The sequence below is a fragment of the Cetorhinus maximus genome, chromosome 21, assembly GCF_964194155.1.
Source record: "Cetorhinus maximus chromosome 21, sCetMax3.hap1.1, whole genome shotgun sequence".
Classification (NCBI taxonomy): Eukaryota; Metazoa; Chordata; class Chondrichthyes; order Lamniformes; family Cetorhinidae; genus Cetorhinus; species Cetorhinus maximus.
Window position 1 is genome coordinate 12,434,170 of NC_135899.1, and position 22,572 is coordinate 12,456,741.

General features: G+C 47.7%; 1 protein-coding gene across 1 annotated transcript in view; it reads left to right on the top strand.

Annotated features, from left to right (window-relative positions):
- LOC144695681 (large proline-rich protein BAG6-like) overlaps positions 1–22,336 on the top strand; it is a 92,376-nt gene extending 70,040 nt beyond the window's left edge. Inside the window, exons 14-27 of the mRNA XM_078566618.1 lie at positions 721–833; positions 1,433–1,559; positions 4,948–5,264; positions 6,021–6,321; positions 6,777–6,946; positions 8,845–8,898; positions 9,379–9,481; positions 10,046–10,170; positions 12,843–13,007; positions 15,407–15,475; positions 16,595–16,735; positions 17,839–17,946; positions 20,691–20,837; positions 21,942–22,336. Of these exons, the coding sequence (XP_078422744.1) occupies positions 721–833; positions 1,433–1,559; positions 4,948–5,264; positions 6,021–6,321; positions 6,777–6,946; positions 8,845–8,898; positions 9,379–9,481; positions 10,046–10,170; positions 12,843–13,007; positions 15,407–15,475; positions 16,595–16,735; positions 17,839–17,946; positions 20,691–20,837; positions 21,942–22,037 (2,036 nt within the window). The 3' untranslated portion in view covers positions 22,038–22,336. The remainder of the gene's footprint in view (positions 1–720; positions 834–1,432; positions 1,560–4,947; positions 5,265–6,020; positions 6,322–6,776; positions 6,947–8,844; positions 8,899–9,378; positions 9,482–10,045; positions 10,171–12,842; positions 13,008–15,406; positions 15,476–16,594; positions 16,736–17,838; positions 17,947–20,690; positions 20,838–21,941) is intronic.
- Positions 22,337–22,572: the final 236 nt, after the last annotated feature.

The window sequence follows — 22,572 nt, forward strand, 5'->3', positions numbered from 1 at the left end:
GAATGGCACCGCTTAATGGTGCAATGCAACAGTGCATTGGAGCCGACTGGAAGATTGGCTGAAGTCCTGCAATGGGGCATGAACTCTCAACCTTCTAACCCTGAAGTGGGCGCTGCCAGCTAGGCAAAGCTGACATTTAACCTTTTTTGCGGCAGTGCTGCCTCAAAAGAAAGTGGACGCATCAAATCGATTAAAATAACCATATCCATTGATGCCTAGCTTGTTACTGTGACGTTTCATCAGAACCATGAATACCTGATGAAAGGTCACCGATCTGAGACATTAACTCTGTTCTCCACAGAAGCCGCCTGACCTGCTGAGTATTTCCAGCGTTTTCTGTTTTTATTTCAGGGTCAGCGAGGACTGACACACCTAAGACAACTCTGTAAAGTGAGAGGAAGTTGAGTGTTGGTCATAATCGCATGTAAAACAAATTCATTACTTCCTGATCATTATCACAGTGTTTTTCATAGTTCCATGTAAGACCAATTCATTACTTCCTGATTGTTATCTTGGTGTATTATGTGATTTGGAGCTCTTGGAAGTGGAAGTATGGCTCCTGCACTAACCTGGTCAGTGATCAGTAGAGCCGGTGGTGTGGGATAAAGAGAGGTTACTGTTTGTGGTGATTTTATGAAAGCTTGTGTTACACATGAGCCCGTACACTTGGTTTTTCCCATGGTGTCTCATTCGTTCATTTTTTTTGCCCTTCTCCAACAGGACAACAGGTTCCCGGGTTTCAACCTTCACCTGCCCGAGTGGTAATTACCAGACCACCACCACCTCCCCCACGACAGACCCAGCCAGCATCAGCACCACAACCTGGCACCCAGGTAACATACATAGATAAACCGTAGCACGAGGGTTACTGTAACGTCACGGACCCATTTCCAGTATGAAAGTATCTGCACTACAAGCAGACTCATCCATCTGCATGGGGTCATAGGAAAGTACAGAACCATAAAAAAAAAAAGCACCTTCGGGCCGATCTCAAATTCCAGATAATATCACAGAACATCTTCACACTCTCGTGCTCCTTCTCTCACGCTCTTGCGCTTTGCTGCCACCTGCAAGGCTATGGACCAGGAAAGTGGGTTTAAAATGAGCGACTAGTTTCTTTTTTCCCTTTTTGGCCGTCGCAGACATGATGGGCTGAATGGCCTCTTTCTGCACCGTAACTTTTCTATGGTTCTGTAACCTCTTTCAATCCTCAGGTGGAATAAGTGTGAAAATAGCTGGCAGGAACGTGGTAAGAGAACATCAGTGAGCAGAAATCTGACAGCATGTAACTTGTAATTGTGCCCAGAAAGCCCATACGGCTCACTGCATAAATTAAGGGTTCAAGCCTTGGACATATTAAGGTTGTTTTGATTCTTGAGTGACTTCTTTATAAACGTGTAGCCCACTTTATGTATTTTCTCTTCTACCCCAGGCTCCTCCTGGTTCTGGTTCTGGCCCTGGCCCTGCCCCTGATCCAAGCACCAGCCCTGGCCCTGCCACTCTGGCTCAGATGATCACTGGACTGGTTGGGCAGCTTCTGATGCAGCCTGTTGTCTTCAGTAAGTATACGATTGTCACAGACTGTCGCAGCCCCTTTCTCTGTGATCTCCAGTGTTTTCTATTGATTTAGAATCTGAGTGTCAGCTTAGTGAAACCACTAGCACAAGAGGTTGCCTGGTTGAGCCCCGTTCCAAGGTGGTCCAGCCTGGCATTCTGGTGCCGCTCTGCGGTGGTGAGGGGAAAGAGGGGTTGGTGAAGAAACTGTCGTCCGCGGAAGTCTTCAGCTCTGTACAGCACTGTAACCACTTTGTATTCAGGTGGGGGAATGTTCAGTTGTAATGGAAGAACAAGAGTTGGGGGCCCTGCTGTGGAAAGGTTCTAATGGGGGAGAGGGGGAGGAACTGCTGTGGGAAGACAGTTATGGAGAAGAGTGGTGGTGGGCCATTGCAGAAAGACAGGGTTAGTATAATGGAAAGTGAGCCAAATAGGCCAAAGGTTCATCTTATTTAACAAAGTAAATTTCTCATTCAAAAAGCTTGGCCGTTAATGCTGTTGTGAAAGCTGGTGCTGAGTCATGAGCACTGTTTGGGATTGATTTGCATTTAGCCAAATCGAATCGAGGGAATTGCTTGGGGCAAGACTTTCAGTGCTCATTGACCCAGTGAGGAACTAGAGGATTCAAATTTTTTCCTTGTGCATTGTTTTTAATGGACCTGCCTAGTCATCTGGATGCTGTGGGCAAGTTTACCCTTGAATGCAACTTTAGGATCCAGTGTGATTACTTCTGATATCATTAAGTTGATGGTTTTTGCATAAAATGGCATTCTAACTGTTCATATATCAGTGAAGGCCCAGGCTCTTTGTGGATCCAGTACAATTTGCATAGCAGCTTCAATGCAGTAACATGACCCAAGGTGCTCCTCAGGAGCATTAGCGGACAGGATTTGACACTGCGCCATGCTATTTTAGGGCAGGTGACCAAAAGCTTGGTCGAAAAGGTACATCTTAACGGAAGAGGGAGAGGTGGTGAATTCTGGAGTCTAGGACCCAGGCAACTGTCAGCTCAGCCACTAATGGCAGAGCCGTGAAAGTGGGAATGCGCAAGTGGAACGTAGAGATCTGAGGACTGTAAGACTGGAGGAGGTTGCAGAGATTGGGAGGATCAAGGCCAGGATGAATTTGGGGAGTGGTGGGGGGGAAAAGGATGCAACTTTTAAAAATTAGGGTTTTAGTTCACATGGGGCGAGGGGGTAGTCTTGAATACCTGCCATCTTGCCTTTGCTTTGTTGCAGCCAGGTAAGTTGCTTAGACCATACAAAGATGATTTTAATTGTGTAGGATGTGAGGTAAACTTATGGAAACATAGTGCTTCCACATTTCAGCTGCAGCGAGGTAGAAGTGGGTGTCCACTCACTGAATGAATTACACTAGTTTGCATCCTGTATGTGACTGATAGGCTGAAGTGAGTCCAGAGGCCGGTCTTCGTTGTTATATGCCACTTAGACCCTTTGCGCTTTTGGGCCTTTTTCTGGCTGGTAGGAGGTTTGCAGCTTGGCTTGCAGTGTGACCTAAATGTAAAGGCAATGACGGCCTTTAGGAGCATTCAGAAGAAACATCTTTACAGCACACAGTGGTTAGAATGTGGAACTTGGCTCCACAAGGAGTAGTTGAGTGAAATACACAGGTCGGTGCTTCCTAAACCTCTTCCCGCCGTGACCTCATTGAGAGGCTTAAAAATTAGTCTGTGAGAAGGGCCGGGGAGCAGTGTCCATCCCTTCAGAGATTTTTAGAAACCTGTTTTTTTTGAGCAGGAATCAGCCCTCAAATATCAGTCGGTTAGACCACACCCACCATTTTTTTTGGGTCTAAAAAAGGATTTAAAGGGGCCTTGCAGCTGGTTAACATTCAGAGTCAGAGCTCCACGACAACCATTGCTGTCCTCAGAGCACATGGTCCCAGAATCCCCCCTCCATTGCGACCAACGGTTTGGGAAACCCTGGTATGGATACATTCAAGGGGAAGTCAGACCCGTATCTCAGGAAGGATGTTCTGGCCCTGGAGAGGGTCCGGAGGAGGTTCATGAGAACGATCCCAGGAATGAAAGGCTTAACATATGAGGAACGCTTGAAGACTCTGGGTCTATACTCGATGGAGTTTAGAAGGATGAGGGGGGATCTGATTGAAACTTACAGAATACTGAAAGGCCTGGATAGAGTGGACGTGGGGAAGATGTTTCCATTAGTAGGAGAGACTAGGACCTGAGGGCACAGCCTCAGAGTAAAGGGAAGACCTTTTAGAACAGAGATGAAAAGAAACTTCTTTAGCCAGAGAGAGTGGTGAATCTATGGATTTCATTGCCACAGAGGGATGTGGAGGCCAGGTCATTGAGTGTATTTAAGACGGAGATAGATAGGTTCTTGATTGGTAAGGGGATCAAAGGTTACAGGGAGATGGCGGGAGATTGGGGTTGAGAAACTTATCAGCCATGATTGAATGGTGGAGCAGACTCGATGGGCCAAATGGCCTAATTTCTGCTCCTATGTCTTATGGTCTAATGGTCTTATGAACATGTGCAAGAGAATGCAATAAGAAGGATATGTTGATGGGGCCAGATGAAAAGGGATGGGAGGAAGCTCATGTGGAACACAATTGCCAGCACAGACCTGTTGAATGGCCTGTTTCCATACTGTAAATTCTATTTAATTATCAGTGTCTTGTGCACTTACCTTAGCCATTGGAGAATCTGTATTATTATAACCTAGCCCAATTCTTGCCTTTATTCCATGAACTTTTATTAAGTCTTACTGTCTCTCTCTCTCTCTCTCTAAGGATTTAGTTTGGGAGGCACAGATTACCCAGAAAAAAAAGGGTCGAGGTCATGAGCGGATTTGAAGTGTTTTATTGCGAAGCCACAGTTTAAATATGTGGATGAACTAAATAGACAGATAAAACATATGACCCCGTGACAGGCGAGAGAGGTTTACTGGTCCCGGAGGGTGAACAGACGGGTGATGCAGAACATGTGTTGGTCTCTGAGGCCGATGGTAGCAGCCTCTTGTGTTTCTTAAGGGAAGTATTTGGAAGTTCCTCTCTGATCTTCTGTCTGACGAAGGCTGCAGTCCGCATGGGTTGTTTCGAAAACTTCTCTCTGGCCTGAAGTGGTTCTTTTTATTTTTTTGCTCTCAAGAGCTTGTTATTAACCTTTTCTTTGCCAACTGGTTTACCTATGGGCTTTGAAATCCAACCTCATCAGAAACATCAGTACTAGAGAGATGCCCTTGGCAGGGGTAACAGGCCTCTGTCAGACAGCAAGCTGCTGTGGAAACATCATCAGGTTCTTCATCAGGTTTCTGTGATATCCGATTAAATTTCTGAAGATTTTATAACGCGAAGGTTATCAGGCGATTTCTCACATTTCTCTCTCTCTGTCTCCCTCGTTTCCTGCAGCCCAGCCCACCACATCCGACACCAGCTCCTCGGCAGCCACCGGCACCAGTACAACAGCCCACTCGGCCACCACTACCTCTGCCACGGCTGGTCAAGCCCCCACCTCCACCACCAACTCCACCGGGACCACCTCCTCGGCCACGGCCGACGGCAACGGCCAGCCCCCCGCCCCGCCTGACGCCCAGTTCTCGCAGCTCCTAGGCAACCTGCTGGGAGCAGCCGGCACCGGCGGCGTTGCCAGCATGGGCTCGCCAACCATCACCGTGACCTTGCCGGGGATGCCGGCCTTCGTGCAGGGAATGTCGGAGTTTCTGCAGGTGAGTGAGTGGCCGCTCTCAAAAAGGGAGCTGGATCGACGCTCGAGGAGGAAAGCAAATGTCGGCTGGGCTGTGGGGGAAAAGGGCTGGCGGTGTGGAAGTGGGTCTGTTTGGATAGCACTTGCAAAGAACATCACAGGCATGCTAGTCCGGATGGCTTCCTGCGCTGTGTAATTCCAGGTGTTGCTGCGGCGCTGTTACCCATGCAAGGGGCAAGCTGTGGAGTCCACCGCATGCACGTCCTGCATTTAGTGCCTCTCAGGTGCGAATTAGTCCAGTTATCCTAAGGCCTGTGGTTCGAGTGGGAAACCTGATTAGCCTAAACCGCATCTGAACTTCCCGCGTGAATTGCAAGCATTGAAATGCTTTTTTTTTTTCAGCGAGTTGGCTGTACTGGGATACCTGCTGCTGCTTGCGAATATAGCTCCTGGCTGTGAAATTGGACTCGGGTGGGTGTTGCAAGAGCAGATGTTGTTGAAACGCTCACCTATTGTACACCTGGCCCCCTATCAGGTTTTGCGTTGGCTCCAATAGAACCGACTCTGGGCATGTGGATGAAAGCAGGTTTGCCCATTTTGCCTCCCGTGTCCAACCTCTTGCCTACAGTGTCCACGTGTTTCTGGGCACAATTTCAACATCGAAGGACTGCGGAGAGGTGTTTAAATGTGACCGGTTGCCTATGCACGCTTGACTTATCTGTTTATTTTCATGCCAACTACTCATTTCTCCTTATCTTGTATTCTTCCCCCCACTAAGGCGGCTCAGGGAGCTGCAACGGTGCCACAGCCAACTCCTCAAGCTGCTCCCCAGCCGGCGACTCAGGCTGCGCCCCCACCTCCATCCCAGTCGCAGCCGAGCCAGGAAAGAGGCAACAGACAGCAGGCGGGAGCAGACACCCTGACGCCGGAGTTCTTCACCAGCGTGGTGCAGGGCGTGCTGTCCTCCATGATGGGCTCGCTGAACGCACAGCAGGGCAGCACGGAGAGCATCGCTGATTTCATCCAGCGACTGAGTGGCACCAGCAACATCTTCGAGCCAGGAGCAGATGGAGCTCTAGGTGGGTATACCGTTTACCGTACTGACTAGCGGCTCTCAGGTTCAATAAGTGTGTGGGAATTTTCGCTCAATTATCCAGACGGCTATGAACACACAGCTTTTTGAGCTTTGAAGCACCTGATTAAGACTTCTCCCCATGACAAGCATAATGTAATGGAAAAGGGCCTGAAAACAAACAAACTTTAGTGTTCACTTGAAGGCATGTTTTATTACTTATTTATGTATTAATGTGGAAGAATTTCTCGGACTGAGGAAAGATACACTTGTATCTTAGCAATCCATGTTTGCACGCTGTTTGTCTCTGGAAAAGCATCTTGCGTTTCAATCCCATTTTATACTATTCACCTGGCCTTTCCTGGTGACTTGCTCTGCTGCCCTATTACCCTTCAGATGTAAATGTTTCTGCCTCGCTTACCTGGCATTCAGATTTTCTTAGGCTACTCTTCCCCTTGGCAGGATTCTTCGGCGACCTCCTGTCTCTCATCTGCCAGAATTTCTCTATGGTGGACATGATCATGTTGCTGCACGGCCAGTTCCAGCCACTGCAGCGCATCCAACCACAGCTCAACAGCTTCTTCCGCGAGCAGTACCTCAACAACCAGGAGCCGACAGAGCAAAACATCCGGGTAAGCAGGGACACTAGTGTGGAGTTTCTCAGTCTCTCTTGCGCTCTCTCTCTCTCTCCCCCACCCCACTTCCATCTCTTTACCACCACCACCACCCTTCATTCTCATTCACTCCTTTTCTCTCAACTTTCTCACTCTCTCAGCCCTGCCACCCACTCCCACATTCTCCTGCTCCCTTGTTTTCTCCAGTTATTTTTTTTCACGTGTTTTTCCTCCCTTCCGCTAACCCCCTCCCCACCTCCACACTTTCTGGTTTATACTACAGTAAAATTTCACCATGTACAAACAAACTGGAAGCGTGGTGCATTGTTTTAGACTGATGAATTTCCTTAAATTGTGATGTTCCAATGTGTAACATTTGCAGCATGAGGAGACTGTAACACAGTGATAGTCACTGGACTAGTATTGCAGAGGTCCGGGCCAATGCTCTGGGGGTACGGGTTCAAATCCTGCCACGGCAGCTGGTGGAATTTAAATTCAATTAATAAATCCCAGAATTGAAAGCTAGTCTCCATAATGGTGACTGTGACGCTATCGTTGATGCTCTAAAAACCCATCTGGTTCACTAAGGTCCTTTAGGGAAGGAAATCTGCCATCCTTACTTGGTCTGGCCTACATGTAACTCTGCGATAACGCGGTTGACTCTTAACTGCCCTCTGAGTGGCAGTTTGGCAATTTCAGTTCAAGAGCATTAAGGGATAGGCAACAAATGCTGGCCTTGCCAGCGACGCCCACATCCCATGAAAGAATAAAGAAAAAAAAAACTATTTATTGAATGGAGTGCCAGACATCCAGGCGCGAGTTATCGGTTACAACAGGCTTGTCCAACCTTTTTGCTTGGTGGGGAGCCCACATTTCCATTTTCTCACTCAAGGAGCCGAAGGGCAAATTTCTGAAAGATAAGGTTTGGCACCATTTTAAACTGAATTTCAAAAAGGTAAATGTTGCGGTGTTGAGGAACAATTGCTGAGCAAAAATAAAGCAATGTCATAGTAATACATTGAGCTAAAAAGCAAGAATAATTAAGAAAGATGACCAGTGTGTGAGGGGGGGAGGTCAGGGTATGTGTACCAGGCTCAGTCTCAGGGTGCTCGCTCACTAACCAACAGCCACTGTGAGTGGGTGTGTGACACGCGCACACGCGCGCACACACACACACACCCTCACCCCCCACCCCCAGCCTCTTTCCCACTCCACCCCTTTCCCTGACCTAGCACCGCAGCATCTCACTCCCAGACCTCTCAGCCAGCCTCCCCTCCCCGGGGGGCACTGGGTGCCCGTGCTCTATCGCCGCCAGGGTGCCGGCACCCGCAAGAATACCTCTTCCACTCGTGTTTGCTGCTCCTCCAATCACACTGCTTCTCTCCCACGTTTGTTGCTGATAGGATGAGCCTATCCAGCAAATGTATGAGAGGAAAGGCCTGTGATTGGAGGAGCAGCTGCTTTGCGGAGTCTTCCGCTCCAGCTTACCTGTTTGACCGGCATTTTGAAAATTGTCTCCGGGGGTCCGATGCAGCCCATGGGATGCTGGTTGGATAAGTCTGGGTGGGTATCTAATTGAGGGATTCAAATGGTTTACCATTAGAATAAGGGACGCCTGCGGTTGGGTTCCGAGCTAGAATCTCATCGAGGTTTGTCCCAGTTGCATTGTGAGCCAAATATCTGACACTGATTTAACTAGGGTTGCTTCCAGGACCAAACCTGCTGAACTGTTGCCGTGCTAATTTGATGCATATGGCGGGCTTTGGCTTTCTGTTGCTTTGGACATTGCATCGGAGTGGAGAGCTGCAAGATGAGGTGATTGCCCTGGGTGATGTGTGCAGATCAGTGCCTCTGGTTTTATGCTGGAAGTGATTTGACACGAGGAGTTACATGAATGCATGTTTCTTTAATTCCAGGCATCAACAGATGTCTTGATAAATGGTTTGGAGGAGTACATCCAGGAAAGTTTCGTAAGTATGCAATAAACTGTTTTGCATGGGGTGAGGGACGGGTAATTTTCTCCCCTGTGAGGCTTGATGCTATGCCACCACTTAAGAAGGACATATTCCAGATCACCACCTTGCACGCCAGCAAGAAATGATGCCCATTTAAAACTGATGCTGGTGAGCCAACGCCTCAGGCCTTCAGCACTTGCAGTGCTTTTAAAGCTTTTCTTGAGTTATGGGCATGAGGCCAGTAGACATCAGGCCAGAGTGAAGGCAGCACGTTGCATGCTCGGCATTTAGCATTGGAGCAGTGCCGAGTGTGTGTAAGGAGAAGTGAGGGAGAGATGCGTTGGCCTGTGCCACGTCAAATCTGCCCTTGTAGTTTTTTTTAAAATTTGCCAAGAAGGAATTCGTTTCTTGGAGTCTGGTGCCGAACTCAGTTTGTCTGTGATAAACAGGCCTATGTAACCATGCTGCCTGCTATTTTGTTTGTTTTCTCTCTAGGCATCTGTTATGGTGCAAGATGAAGTAGACATTACACGCACAAATTTGGACTTCTTACGGGAGCAGTTCAACAAGATCGCTGCACACATTCTCCGATGCACCGGTACCTTCCCCATTGCTTTTTTGCCTTACAGCCACCGTTGTTTATTTGCTTCCTTTTGGTTATCTTTCTTCTTCCTCCCCTTCCCCCTTCCTCTTCCCCATGCTGATTTTCCTGCTGGCCTTCAGTTCAAACGAGCGCTTAAAGCCCCCTTGTACCTCTGGGTTGTTCTTGAAGAGTGAGTGGGGGCCAGGCTATTCCATGTGATCAATAAATCTCATCCTGTCCTCACCAGAATGACGCATGCAGGCTTCTCAGGAGCCTGTGAATGACTATCAGGAGTGACAGTCCTGGCGGGTTTCCCTCCCACCCACAAACCGCAGAGTCGGTGAGGCCATATTCCTTGGCTGAGATCAGCTAACACAGCATGTGCCAAGGATTGGATCCCGGACCTGCCCAGGGATTTGATGCACTGAGCCATCAGGATGTGGCAGAGGAGGCCCTTGCCTGCCTTGCTCTTTCATTTACTGCTTCATTCGTTTGTTTGCTCTTGCCCTCTTTTTCACACGTGCCCTCGCCCCTCACACACTGAACACTCTCTCTCTCACTCTCTCTCTCTCCCTACAGATGCCAGCTTTGGTCATCGACTACTGGAGTTGTGTAATCAGGCTCTGTTTGAGTGCTTGGCATTGAACCTGTACAGTCTACGAGGAGAACAAAGCGCGCTGACCACAGTGATCAATGATCGGATTGTAAGTGGGCTTTTCATCTAGGGGAGAGCACAAAATCACAGCAAACAGCAGCATGGGGAAACGATGGCGTAGTGGTAATGTCACCGGACTAGTAAACTGGAGGCCCAGGCTAATGCTCTGGGGACATGGGAGCTGGCGGAATTTGAATTCAATTAATAAATCTGAAATATAAATATAAATCTAACCTCAGTAATAGTGACTGTGACAACTGTCATCTATCATTGTAAAAACCCATCTGCTTCACTAATGTCCTTTAGGGAAGGAAATCTGCTGTCCTTAACTGATCTGGCCTATATGTGACTCCAGGTCCACAGCAATGTGGTTGACTCTGAAGTGGCCGAGCAAGCCATTCAGTTCGAGGGAGATTAGGGATGGGCAACAAATGCTTTGCCAGCTATGCCCACATCCCATGAACGAATAAAGAAAAAATTGTTAAGTTGATCATTTTCCTTTTGAGGTTATCGAGAAACTGCTTTGTTTCAAGGTGGCTGTTTGAATTTATGTAATCTGGAAGAGAATTCAGCAGCTCCCTTAATGACCTAACTAGTTTATCCAGTGAGTTCCTGCCCATAGATTCTGGAGAGGGTCCTGAAGCCGCAGTCACCAGATTTGGGCAAGACGGTGCTGAGCTGACAGTAGAAGTTATCTTGCGTCTCTGCCTCAAAAAAAACCCTTAAAAATAGAATGTTATAACACAGAAGGTGACCATTTGGCCCATTATGCATCTGACAGCAATCTGATTTCAGTGGATCTGACTATTGATCAATGTGTACAGTAGGCAGCCAATGCAATATCATATGGTTTGCACTGTTGCCCAGGACCAATTTCTACTTCAAAGCCCCTGTGAAATCTCTTGTTCCTTTTATATTACAAGCCCACTCCTTTTAGTGCAATACTGTTATTGCCTATACAAGGGAACAGATCGAGCAGTCATGGAATAATTCCCTGTTAGCAAATTCTTCAGTCTGACTGGCACCTACCCTGGTATTGGGGGCCAGGATTAGCAAAGAAATTGACCTGAAACCACCCGTGAGATAAGATGGGGGCTGTGGCGGGGTGGGTGGGCAGGGAATAGTGGCTGTATTCCTGCTAATTCAGGCATTATTTCCTGATCTTGTGTCCGAGATTACACATAGCGTTCATGAATCCATTCTGTGCCGACCAGTTTAATTGATTAATATCAGAGTGAACTAAAAACAGGAAATGCTGGAAATACTTAGCGGATCAGACAGCATCTGTGGAGAGAGGAACAGAGTTAACGTTTCAGGGTGATGGCCTTTCTCCAGGACTGGGAAACATCGCAAGATTTAACAGATTCTAAACAAGTACAGAGGCAGAGAAGGCAAAAGGTGTTGGAGGCAGGGCGAAAGCAAAAGGGGAGGCCTATGATGGGGTGGAAGACGAGAGAGATTAAATGACTAAAAAGGGATGATGGTGCAAGGAAGAAGTAGGTGATAATGGGACAAAGAAAGGAGCTGTAAATGGCAAGGGCAGAAGCATTAGCCGCTGCTGCTGCCTGCAAGAAATGGGAGCAGAGGTTATGGTCTGAAATTGTTGAGTTCAGTGTTGAGTCTGGAAAGCTTTGAAGCACCTGATGGAAAGATGAGCTGCTCTGCCTTGAGCTTCTTCGCAGCACTGTAGGAGCTGTTCCCCTTTCGGAAAACTTCCCCGTTGGTTTGATTTTTTTTGTTCACTTGGTGGGACTTAAACGTATGCAGAGAATTCATACAAGTAGGGAGGATGTTTCTACTTTTGAGGGGAGTCCAAAACCAGGGGCCATCAATACAAGATAGTCACTAACAAACCCAGCAGGGAATTCAGGAAAAACTTCTTTACTGAGTGTGGTTAGAACAAAGAATTGACTACCACAAGTAGTTGAGGTGAATAGCATAGACGGGGAAACTAGATAATCACATAAGGGTGAAAGGAGTGGAAGGGTATAATGATGGGATGAGATGAAGAGGGATGGGAAGAGGCTTGTGTGAGGCACAAGCACTGGCGTAGAGCTTTTGGACCTGTTTCTGTGCTGTAAGCACTTTAATTCCAAGTTTAATTGACTCAAGGCAAGTGATTATGAACCAGTAAACCTGCCTCCTGAGGTGATCCTTGAAACATTGACTAATAAATGCATTCCACGTTTGCTTCATTTTTATCTTTTATTTTAGTAACTGTTCGCTTGCCAGGCTTGTGAATTGAGGGCGGTAGAGTGGATAGCTACTGATGGTTCGTGCACTGCTGTAGCGCTGCTTCTAGTACTGAAGCTGTAAAAGTCTTACAACGCTTTGGCGTCACACCACAAAATGACTGAAAGCTGCCGATTGTCATAAAAGCTTGCCATCCCTGCCCTGCCTATCCTCCTCCATACCCTTCCCTTCATTCTTTTTCCCCTCTTCTTTCTCCTTCCCTTTCTCTTCTCTCCTTTTCCTCCTCCTGCCCTCTCTCCTTCCATTTGCTTCTAGTTATCCCTCTCACCCTGCTCGACCCCAAGACCACATTTGATCTTGACACCCCGTGTGCAACACTGCATTAGATCAATGGTGGTCCTGATTACAATTCGCTTATAACCCAGAGGCTGCTCCATGCTGACAAAAGGTTTACGCTGTTAGCACTGTATTTTCTAATCACATTTCATTCTTTTTTGCTTTCATTAAACCGCCTGGCCTGTACCTCAGCGGCGTATGTCAGTGGATGTTAATCCTTCACTGGTGAACTGGCTGACCACTATGATGGCGATGAGGCTACAGGTGATCCTGGAACACATGCCAGTGACAGAGGAGCAGATTCTGCAATACGTCAGGAGGAGGGAGCCTCAGCACCAGGAGCCAGAGGCACAGCAGGTAAACAGTAAACAGTCAGGTGAGAGGGAAGACATCCATACATCCCAGCATTTGGTACCCAGGAGTGCATTTTATTCAGCTGTTCCCTGAGGTGTTACAAAATGAACTTGCATTTATATAGCACACTGGGGCATCCCAAAGTGCGTTCACAGCCAGTAGATTATTTTTTGAAGTGCAGCCATTGTTTTAAAGTAGGAAACACAGCAGCCTAGGTCCCACAAGCAACAACTCTGTGGTTCAGAGGGATCTGGGTGTCCTGGTGCATGAATCACAAAAAGTTAGTATGCAGGCATGGCAAGTTATTAGGAAGGCAATTGGAATGTTGGCATTTATTGCAAGAGGCTTGGAGTATAAAAGTAGGGAAGTTGTGCAGGGCCACAACTGGTGTACTGTGTACAGTTTTGGTCTGCTTACTTAAGAGGGTAAAATTGAATTAGAAGCAGTTCAGAGAAGGTTCACTCAACTGATTCCTGGTATAGAGGGGTTATCTTATGATATGAGGCTGAACAGGGTTGGGCCTATACCCATTGAGTTTAGAAGAATGAGAAACATATGAGACCCTGAAGGGGACTTGACAGGGTGGATGCTGGGAAGATGTTTTCACTGACGGGCGAGAGTGCCACCAACTGAGCCATAATTGGCACTCAAGTGACCTCGGCCCTTCCTAGTGAGAATGCTGCCATTCTCCGCAGGAAGATGCTTCAACACACTGAGCATTGGTGGTAGCTGCAACCTGTTCAGTCCAAAATGGGAGTCAAAATATGAAATTGCACATGGTAATGAAGTGTTATGCCTGGATCGGAGAAGTGTGAGGTACTTTGGTACAAAGAGCATGGAGAGACAGTATAAAATAAAGGGTACTATCCTAAAGGGTGTGCAGGAGCAGAGAGACCTGGGTGTATACGTACATAAGTCATGAAAGGTGGCAGGACAGGTAGAGAGAGCTGTTTGTAAAGCATTCAGTATTCTAGGCTTCATTAATAGGGGCATAGACTACAAGGGCAGGGAGGTTATGATGAACTTATATAAGGCACTGGTTAGACCTCAGCTGGAGTATTGTGTACAGTTCTGAGGGCCACACTATAGGAAGGATGTGAATGCATTGGAGAGAGTGCAGAAGAGGTTTACGAGAATGGTTCCAGGGATGAGACACTTCAGTTGTGAGGAAAGATTGGAGAAGTTGGGACTGTTTTCCTTGGAGATGAGAAGGCTAAGAGGAGGCTTGACAGAGGTTTTCAAAATCATGAGGGGTCTGGACAGAGGAGATAGGGAGAAACTGTTCCCATTCGTAAACTGATTGAGAACCAGAGGGCACAGTTTTAAAGTGTTTTGCGAAAGAAGCAAATGTGAGGTGAGAGAAAACTTTTTCACACAGCGAGTAGTTAGGGTTTGGAATGCACTGCCTGGAAGTGTGGTGGAGGCAGGTTTGATAGAGGCATTCAGAAAGGTATTGGATGATTGTTTAAATAGAAACAATGTGCAGGGCTATGGGGAAAAGGCAGGAGAATGGTACTAAGTTAAAATACTCAGAGAGCCGGTGCAGACACGATGGGCCGAATGGCCTCCTTCTACACCGTAAAGATTCTGTGATCAAAAGAAAGTTCACCTTTCCTTTCACCGATAGCTCTCCATCCCCACTGCTTCTTTGAGGCAGTTGCCTTGAATGCAGAGGAGACACGTTTGAGGCTCACCTCTATTGCATGGGAAAATTCGTCAGCAGCTTGATTGGGGACAAAATCGATGTACTAGAATGCAACCCTGCAGCATTGACCGCTAGTAACTGGCTGCAGCCCTGCTTCCAGCATTGAAAGCATTAACTGATGCAGTCTTTCTGATGAAAATGTTAAGACTTTGACTCTGCCGTAAACCATTACCGCCTTTCATTACTGCAGATTTGGAGGCAGCTTACAAATTAACCCTTCAAGCACTGGTCTGTCTTTGATTCCCTTTTTGCTAGTATTTGTGAAGCAGAGTGATTCTCGTCCATTTTTCAAATTCCCCATGTCCTCTCCCCTCCCTGTCTCTGTAACCTCTACCAGCCCCACAACCCCCTGAGACATCTGCACTCCCTCAATTCTGGCCTCTTACATGTCACTGATTTCCATTGCTCCACCATGGCTGTCTGTGCCTTCAGCAGCTTGGGTCCTACGTACTGGAGTTCCCTCCCTGAACCTCTCCCCATCTCTCTCCTCCTTGAAGACTCATAAAACTTAACCTCTTTGACCAAGCTTTTTGGGTCACCTGTCCTAATATCTCCCTATGCGGCCTGACGTCAAATTTTGGTTGACAACTCTCCCATGAAGCTCCTGGGTATGTTTTCACGATATTAAAGTTGCTGTATGAATGCATGTCATTGATATTCTTCAAGTACTGTGCTGATAGTGCTCTCATCATCACAGGACATGCCTGAGGAACGCATGGAGGAACATCCAGTAGAATCTGCAGAAGCTACACAGGAAGTACCACAGGTAATGGGTGATCTCGTTGGGAAGCCCCCATCATTGTTTTATATGCATTGGTCAGGGTGTGTAATTTTCACTTTCACCATAGATCATCTAGATGTCGGTCTTCTGGCCTGACCAAGCAGTGAAAATTAATCCCACCCCCAAGACTATTGATAAATATTGCAGACCCAATTTGTTAGCCTGTTGGTAATTGGTGAGCACCTCACACCCGTCATATTTGGAAGCCCTTGTTCCAGCCCACTCAGCAGAGGTTATCTGGTACAGCTCTTCCTGGCAGGTAAAGATAGGGACACACACACACACACACACACACACACACGGATGCACACACGCTCATACTCACACTCGTAAGCCAGAAGGAGGCTTTTGACTCAGACTGGGAAGATCAGGACGTAGCTGAGGTACAAGATGCTTTGGGGGATAACGAGCTGCAATCGGTGGGACCGACGGAAACCATTCACACTTCTTAACTCATGGCTTTGGTGTACTGAGACCTGGTCCCAGCGTAGTTACAATGTGGAAACTGGGGAAGGTCAAAATTCCACAGTGGTCACTCCACTTTTTTTTATAGCTACAGAACCTTTTTGCACAGTGAGTGATAATGACTTGGAACTCTCTGCCCACGAGGGTGGTGGTCGCAGAAATAATCAATGATTTCAAAAGGAAATTGGATGGGCACTTGAAAGAAAACAAACTTGCAGGGCCACGGGGACCAGGCTCAGGTGGGGGACTGACTGGATTGCTCCTCAGGGAGCCCAACATGGAGTTGATGGCTCAAATGGCCGCCGCCTTTGCCTTAAATGGCCCTATGACCTGTGAGGCCATAATATTAGGACCCTGACTGCTAGCTAACTTTGTAGCCTGCCTTCAGTACATTGAGTTGGAACTCGATATTATTCATCCCGAAATTCTGCTGGAGTTGCAGCCACATTCCTCACCAGGTAACCCGTGCTCAAAGACTTGCCCAGAACCTGTGATCTCGGAGAGCGCCTATAATTTTCTTACTTCCCTCTGTTGTCATGTCTGTGCCCTCTTTTTTTTAAAATTATGGGGTTTACATAGTTGCTGCTTTATCTTTTAAACGTGACCTCGTCACTTACGGCATTCTCTTTTGGCTGATAGAGGAAAGACTCGACTGCTTCTCCTGCTCCCGCCACCACTGCGGAGGAGGTGATGTCGACTGAGCCTACGGTATCTATCGGCGCAGACGCTGCGCAGAGGGAAGGGTCGGAGGCAGAGCCTTGGGTGGCTGCCGTGCCGCCGGTAAGTTACGTGGAACGCACAACACAGAAACAAACCACTCGGCTTCACCGGTCCATTGTTGTGGCTCCACGCTTGCCTCCTCCAAACCGACCTCATCCAACTCTTATCCGCATATCTTCCTATGTCTTTCTCCCTCATGTGTTTACCAAGCTGCCCCTTAAATGCATCTAGCGATGCCGCTCACCTTAACCACTTTTTGTGGAAGCGAGGTCCATGTTCCACATTCTCACCATGTTCTAGGTAATAAAATTTCTCCTGAATTCCCCATTGCATTTATTAGTGACTATTTTCTGTTTATGGTCTCTAGATTTGATCCCCCCCACCCCCCACCCCACTCCACTCCAAACATTTCTCTGTCTCCTCTATCAAACCCTTCATGATTTTAAACCTCAGTGAAGTCATCCCTCAGCCTTCTGTTTTCTAGACAAGAGCCCCAGCCTGTTTAACAAAAAAATTATCTTTCTCCTAAAAGTGTTAACTGGCAGGCTGTGCAATTCAACAGTTATTTATTGCCCTGCCCTGTCTGGGACTGGGTGGTGCAGCAGATCAGACACTGTCCTTTTCCCACCTCTGGGACTGGGTGGGACAGTGGGTCAGACATTGTTCTTTTCCCCCTCTGGGACCGGGTGGGACAGTGGGTCAGGCATTGTTCTTTTCCCCTCTGGGACCGGGTGGGTCAGTGGGTCAGACACTGTCCTTTCCCCCCCTGGGACTGGGTGGGACAGTGGGTCAGAAGCTGTCCTTTCCCCCTCTGGGACTGAGTGGGACAGTGGGTCAGACACTGTCCTTTCCCCATCCGGGACTGGGTGGGACAGGGGGTGAGACACTGTCCTTTCCGCTGTGGGACTGGGTGGGACAGTGGGTCAGATACTGTCCTTTCCCGCTCTGGGACTGGGTCAGACAGTTGGTCAGACTATGTCCTTTCCCCCTCGGTGGGACAGTGGGTCAGACTATGTCCTTTCCCCCTCTGGGTGGGACAGTGGGACAGACTATGTCCTTTCGCCCTCTGGGTGGGACAGTGGATCGGACCATGTCCTTTCTTCCTCTGGGTGGGACAGTACATATGTACATGTATGTGAAATGCTTGATTGCTTTCTGTTCAGGAGTGGGTGCCCGTTATCCGACAGGACATCCAGACCCAGAGGAAAATGAAACCACAGCCGCCGCTCAGTGATGCCTACCTCAGCGGCATGCCAGCTAAACGTCGTAAGGTACTGCACCTCTTCTCTCAGCTTATCCATTCGCCACTGGCTTTAATCAACACTTTCAGGAGCAAATTGAGCAAAACCCATGATTACTGAACTAATTTGATAAATGTAACAGGAAAACGGTGGTGGCGAGCAGGGTCAAGTTGATAACGCTGTCAAAAAAAGTAAATGAGCCTCTGGATTTTACAGAGATAGAGTCCAAAGTAAGGAAATTGTCCTGAGTCTTTTAAGTATCACTGGTTAGGCCTCACCTTGAGTATTGTGTCCAAATCTGGGCATTACACTTCAGGTAAAATGGCGAGGCTTTGGGGAGGATGCAGTAGAGATTTTACAAAAACGCTGCAAGAGATTCCGGAGAAGCTGGGACTATTCTCGTCAGAACAGAGCAAAGGTTAAGCCATGAGTTCATGTTTTGATAGAGTCAATAGGGAGAAATTGTTACAACTAGCAGGAGGGTTGGTAACCACAAGGCACAGATTGAAGAGAATTTTCTCAAGAACCAGAAGAAAGGTGAGAAGGAATGTTTATATGCAGCAAGTTATGATCTGAAATGCACTCCCTCAAAGACTGTTCGAAGCTGTGGTAATTTTAAGAGGGGATTGTATATGTGCTTCAAAAGGAAAACTTGCAGGGATGTGGGGCAAGAGCAGGGGAGTAGGACTAATTGTGTTACTCTTTCAAAGAGCTGGCACAGGCATGATGGGCAGAATGGCCCCCTGTGTTGTATGACATGAACAGACTACAGTGGTGGATTGTGTTCAGAAGCAGTAAAGGTTTCTGCTATTCTGTAGCACCTCATTGTGAGAACATTGTGCATGAAGTCGTGCAGCAGTAGTCCTTAAAGCAGCACAATGTCCCACATTGGCCTGCCTTCTTTTAATGGCATTTAAAGTCTTGTCTACATGCAAACATCCTGTCACTTTTGCATCAACATTTACCATTGGAACTGCCTAAGTAAACACTTAAGTTGGAAATCTGTGTGTAAACCATTTTCCTGCAATGTTACTGCAAGGCTGGGCCTGCTAGGCAGTGGTGAAAAATGTGTTTCTGAAGCCTCTTTAGCAACTCTGCTGTCATCTGTATGCTTAAAAAAAAATTCTCCACTTGACCTTGAACAGTTCGCCAGCATTTCTTTAAAAAAAAATGTTTGTGTCGGCTGGTTGGAATCTACAGTAGATAAGTCAGATTGACATGAAAGTGGCGCAGGAGCAGGAATAGGCACTCAGTTAGATCCAGGTGATTTGTATCTGAATTCCATCTAACCTGCCTCGGTTCCATAATCCTTAATACCCTTTCCCAACAAAGATATTTCAGTCTTCAGATTTGAAGTTCCCACCACCACCCCCCACCCCCCGAGTCTCTCAGTTCTTGATGGGAGAGTGTTCCAGATTTCCACCACTCTGTGTTAAATGTTTCCTGTCGTTGTCCCTAAATGGTCTAGCTCTGATTTTAAAGGTTACATCCGTTCGTTCTGGACTGTCCACTCCAGAGGAAATAGCTTCTCTCTGCCTACCTGATTAAATCCCTGATTTGGCAGTGCTGATGTTGGTTCACAATAGTTTTGCGTCATGCTCCCTTTACGCTCCACTATTGATGCGATGCTGGTACTTGCTTTTGGGACTTTTGGTTTGCCCGCAGCATCAGGTTACGCCGCTGGCTGAACCCCTAGTGCAGTTTGCCGCTCATCGCCGTCAGACAGCCAGTGAAACCTTCAGCGGGGCGGAGTGCTGATAGAGCAGCTCGCAGATCATTCATGTTAAAACACGATGGTGGTCAGATAAATAATGCCGGACAGAAGTAGACCCTCTGGACGATCCAGCCAGTCCCCCACCGTTATGGCACCTTGTACATCAGTGTAGGCACTATCTGGGAAGGCGGTGGCATAGTGGTATTGTCACTAGACCGGTAACAGGGCGTTACCCCTGGGGACCTGGGTTCGAATCCAACCACAGCACGTGGTGGAATTTGAATCTAATAAAAATCTGGAATTAAAAGTCTAGTGATGACTGTGAAACCAGCTGGTTCACTAATGACCTTTAGGGAAGGAAATCTTTCCTGGTCTGGCCTACATTTGACACCAGACCCACAGCAATGCGGTTGACTCTTAAATGCCCTCTGAACAAGGGCGGTTGGTGATGGGCAATAAACGCTGGCCAAGCCGGTGATGCCCACGTCCCATGAGCAAATAAAAAAAAACAAATGTAGGCATTGCCCATTACACACTGAAAAGCCATCTGCCTGAGCGAGGCAGAGAAGCCGGTCTTAAAAACCCAGGCCAATTTGGGAAGAAAGCAATCTAGACCCCAGACCCCATTAAACAATCAAAACTACTCCAGGAGGCCCCTGCGATCAGTGTTATGCAGTAGCTCGCCATTGTACGAGGCCAGTTCTGCCTCAGCCAGGAGGAGGCCCAGCTCTCGCTTGAAGCAGCTTAAGCAACCGTCCGCATGAGCTGCCAGCCAGGTTCACCATTCTCTGGGAAAAGAACCGTCTCCTGACATCTAACCTAGAATCGGGACTTCATTCAACTTGGTGCCCTGGTCCTCCCTAAGTTGTTGAATTGGAACAAACCCTCTGCTCGGGCGCAACCTCTATTCCGTCCCATCATTGTATAAAGGATCTTTAGAAAGCTTCAGCCGAAGGTTACGTTTATGTGCAAGCGGCAGCAAGCTCTCTCCTGGCAGTCGCTGCCTCAAACCAAAATGCACGGCACCCTCTGCACTGAAATTTTCTTTCATCTGTTGCAGACGATGCAGGGTGAAGGCCCACAACTCTCGCTAGCAGACGCTGTGGGGAAAGCCGCAAAGGCTGCAGGCGTCAAGCCGGTCACCAGCGCAGAGAGCCTGACTAGAGACCTGGAGAAAGCAGAGGCACAAGAAGCCTACAGGCAACAGGTAAAATGTGCCGCGATTGTTCAGCTGGGCCGAAAGCTCCAGCGATGGGGCTGAAAAGAATACGAGGAGAGCAGGTTAGCACGGAGAGAGGATGGGTGAGCCATAGATTGTAGGGGAATTGGGGAAAGGAAAGAGTTGTATAGTTTTGAGCGAAGGAATGAGTCAGACAAGAAGACTGCAACCAATCTTTTTATGTTCGTCATGTTGGTTGGTATCCATGGGGGAGGAAAGTTGGGAGTAAAGGGTTGAAGGCTTAAGATTTAAGAGTTGCTTCATCTGTCAGCCAGTTACTCCTCTCTTCAGTGTGAGAGACTTGCTATAGAGGCAATCTCCCCAGATATTGGCAGTGTTTCAGTTTGACCTCTTGCTCAACTCTGATTTTAATTGCTTCATTATTGGCAGCCATTATCCAGCTGTCCAAGCCCTAAGCTCTAGAATTCCCTCCTTAAAACGCTCTACCGCTCACCCTTTTTAAAAAAAAAAGTCCCTTTTAAAAAATGCCTCTTTGTCCAAGCTTTTGATCATCTGTTCTGATATCTGGGAGAGCGGGAGGAGTTTAGGATGGCTGTGGCTTTGGAAGAATTTGAACACAAGGCTGAAAGCTTTAAAACCTGAGACATTGGTGGACCTTTTAATGTAAAAAGCCCCAGTACATTTATAATTGGCTACAGCCGCCCCAGGCCAGAGAAGGGGTACAGTTAGACAACCTGGTTGCTGCTGATAAAGTAACTTGTGACCCATGCTGGCAAATGTGGGTGAAGACATGTTTGGACTAAGCAGTAATGCCCTCCTTGGAATAGCCTCACCATGACTAAAAGCTGTACCCCCTAACAGAGGTACCAATAGGCAGATGTTTCAACAAGTAGAGGTGGAAGTTTTATATATTTTTAAAAAGGGGCAGTGTGATGGGGAAAGAGCTGGGGGCAAGCGGGACTAAGTGAGTTGCTTTTCGAGAAAGCCGGTGCAGACTTGATGGACCAAACGGCCACCTCCTGTGCTGTACTGTCCTGTCCTGACTCTCGGAACCTGGGAGCGTTGGGTGAGGTGCGGACGCGAGACCTTGAAGTCATTCTGAGAGTTTCTTTTTTTCTCTCTCCCGTTCAGATCCAATCCGACATCCAGAAGAGGATAAGAGAAGACCCGGAATACAACGCGCAGCGGTTTCCAAATACACACACTGCCTTCGAGGAGCACTCCTAGTGCCTCGGCCCAGCACCCTCCACCCCCACCCCTACCCTAACCCCCCCACCACCACCTCCTGTCACCCAACCCCCGCCTCCGCCGGGACTTTTGAGCTACTTGTCCGAATTCTAACCAGGGAGCGAGCAGAAGGTTCAGATGTTGTGCAGGTCCCGTCAAGCATCCAGTCATTGTCCACACTGTTTAATTATTCCCCTCTCGCCACTGGGCTCCGGGTGTTGCACATTTTTTTTGTTGTTTTGTTCTCACTGTTAAATAAAGTATCACGGCTCAGTGCAGCAGTGAAGCCTGATAAACTTGCCGAGCTTTTTCTCTTTTTTTTTTGCTTGAAGGAAGGTGAGGTCTTTTTTTTTTTAACCCTTTCTTTCTCTCTCTCTCTCGCACACGTTCACTCTCTGGCATGTACCTTCCAAACTGCTGGAAAGAAAAGCAACAGAACTATCTCCCGAAGCATCTGCACAACACAAGTTAGTTAACGAATATAGGGAAGCTGTCCAGGCATCGGGAGGAGACCTACACTCCCCCCATTTCTCTG